General features: G+C 37.6%; 1 protein-coding gene across 1 annotated transcript in view; it reads right to left on the bottom strand.

Moving 5' to 3' along the window:
* Positions 1-1,225: 1,225 nt before the first annotated feature.
* LOC144971707 (uncharacterized) overlaps positions 1,226-2,500 on the bottom strand; it is a 24,680-nt gene continuing 23,405 nt past the window's right edge. The window contains exons 9-10 of the mRNA XM_078912781.1: positions 2,331-2,498; positions 1,226-1,594 (exon numbers count right to left, since the gene is read on the bottom strand). Coding sequence (XP_078768907.1) covers positions 1,310-1,594; positions 2,331-2,498 — 453 coding nt within the window. The 3' untranslated portion in view covers positions 1,226-1,309. The remainder of the gene's footprint in view (positions 1,595-2,330; positions 2,499-2,500) is intronic.

Raw genomic sequence — 2,500 nt, 5'->3', positions numbered from 1 at the left:
GAGATTGGAACCAGTATATTGACATCATACTTTTGTTCCCTATTCAAGAGTTGGTTTTTTAAATTATGAATGCTTTGTTATTATCACATATGCACATGGATAGTGACTTCTCAAATAGTTATAAGTAACTCACGGACTCTGGAAAAACATACTTTTAATTATTTTTTTTTGGCCAGAAAATTCGTCCTGCAAATATCGATTGATTAGATTTTTAAAAAGTTCCCTTTATTCATCCCATAAGGAAACATTGTCTCTAGGATCTATTCCAAGGGAAGACTGGAATAACACAGGGGCCAGCTGCAGAGCTAGGGCGAGGTGACTTGCTCAAGCCCACACAGCGCAGTGGCGGGTGATCGAACTCGGTACCATTCGGGTACGTAGCAAAGACCGTACCGATGGGCCACGCTGCCCCCCCCCCCCCCCCTGATTATATCGATTGATATAATTTGAAGGTTGAGATTTCTGGCCACATTAAATAATGTCCAAATTTTGGCCAGATAATCCGTCTACCTAACCGTGATCTAGAAGCTGGTTTAGATATCTAGTTAAGTGGAAAGCGTTTTAAATTATAGACTACCATCCAGATGAAAACTAGCAGTGATATTATGGAAGTGAAGTCAAATATCTATTTTAGTAGAAAGTATTTAAAAGTAGACCAGCATCCTATTAGGATGGTAGAAAGCTATTAATGTTTTTGCCCGATTTAATCTGTAAAAAAATGGCAAGGACATTTTCCTATGATTTGATATTATGATGTCATAACTGAGCAATAGATCAAACGTAATAATTGTTGTGTTTTAGTCAGGAATCTGTTGTTGGCAGTCTTGTTGACACAACTGGCTGTTATCATGAAAAAGCATGTGAGGAACTTAAGCAAATTTTAATAACTGGCAATGATATGGAAGCTGGGTCAATTACCAAATAGGTAGAAAGTATTTAGAAACAGACGGGCATCTTGTTCTGTTGGTAGAATGCAATTTGTATTAAATATAAAAATACCAGGACATTATTCTATGATCTGGTATTATGATATCATTACTGAGAGGTTGATCAAACGTTAGAACTGTTATGTTTTGTCAGAAATAATATGTTATTGATGCTATGCGTTTAGGTAAAATACTGACAATATCAACAAGCCGGATATAGTGTACCAACAAACATAACTATGAGTAATCTTGAACATTTATAGTCTGATATAATTTATTCAGAACTAACCACCCCAAAGTCTGAATAAAAACAATAACAAAGAGCTGAGTGACGTCAATTTCGTTCCTTCTATTGACAGGGTTGTTTATACTCCTGGCTGGTATCATGATAAACCAAGTATGGAACTTACACAACTTTTAATAGTTCTGTCCCCCCGCCTAAGACTGATTAACAAGGCAATAAAAGTCATCCACAAAGCCACCAAAACCAAGTACACAGGATTGAAATCTTCTCTTTTAAGATGAAATGGTTGAAAAAATTCCCGGATGACATTGTAAATTGAAGCGGAATCGATGTTCTTTGTATTATCTGTAATGTCGAAGGAATAAAGGCCTGATGACCTCTTACACTGACAGGTGGTTGAACTTATGCCAACATCAACAGGTTTCTGGGGAAGAGTTAAAGGTTTCAATTGGATTAGCAATTGGATTTAGTAGTCTGATGTCACGTCGCCCGGCAACGGCGACCATCTTGGTTCTAAACAAAGAAAATCATTACTTTTTATTCTTCATGCTGGCTAGAACTTTTCATATGCCTTGTGATCAGAATGTGTAAAAGTCAAAACATGATCAAATTTATGGGGTTTTTTTTTCTGGATACGCTTTTATGCTCGCCAGAGAAATATTTCATACGGGCGTCCGCCATTGCTCCGATAGTTTAGAGCCAGTGTTACTAAGTTACCATGCGTCATTAGGAAGGAAGTGCCGTTACGACTGTTGAAGAGTATTCAGATCAGAAGATATACACACAAACACAGACACACACATACCCATGCACACACATACATACCTATGTAGCCAACACACACACACACACACATAACCTATGTAGCCAACACACACACACACACACACACACCTATGCGACGAGACGTCTTAACATTTATGACTCAAATTTGATGAAACTGAGCAGGTTCAATCCTTTTTATCTTTTAAAAAAATACGATTGAATATATTCTCCTAGCATGCCGAATTTCAGCACGCTCTGCAACACGAGCTGGGTGACCAAATGTATTGGTTACCTCTCGTGAGAATTGGACTTCGGCAAACGTTTTTGCTTCTCCAGGAGAGCGTGCTAGAATCCAGCAAGAACTGTAAAAAATAAATATTATGTAAAGGTCTTACACATGTATCCTGATGCCAAGTTTTTTGAGGTTGGCTTTGATGAAGACAACGATAAATCAACAGCTTCATTCGAATGCGAGTTCTGTGTTCGCCTTCATCTGTTTTCTTGACTTTAATTAACTTTAAAAGGAACACGTGTTTACTGAATGGATATTTGTACTTGTACTTCT

The sequence above is a fragment of the Berghia stephanieae genome, chromosome 4 (assembly GCF_034508935.2).
Source record: "Berghia stephanieae isolate SIO BIC M18660-M18661 chromosome 4, UCSD_Bste_1.3, whole genome shotgun sequence".
Lineage (NCBI taxonomy): Eukaryota > Metazoa > Mollusca > Gastropoda > Nudibranchia > Aeolidiidae > Berghia > Berghia stephanieae.
The sequence above is the reverse complement of the archived record's forward strand: the minus strand, read 5'-3'. Positions and strand labels throughout refer to the sequence as shown.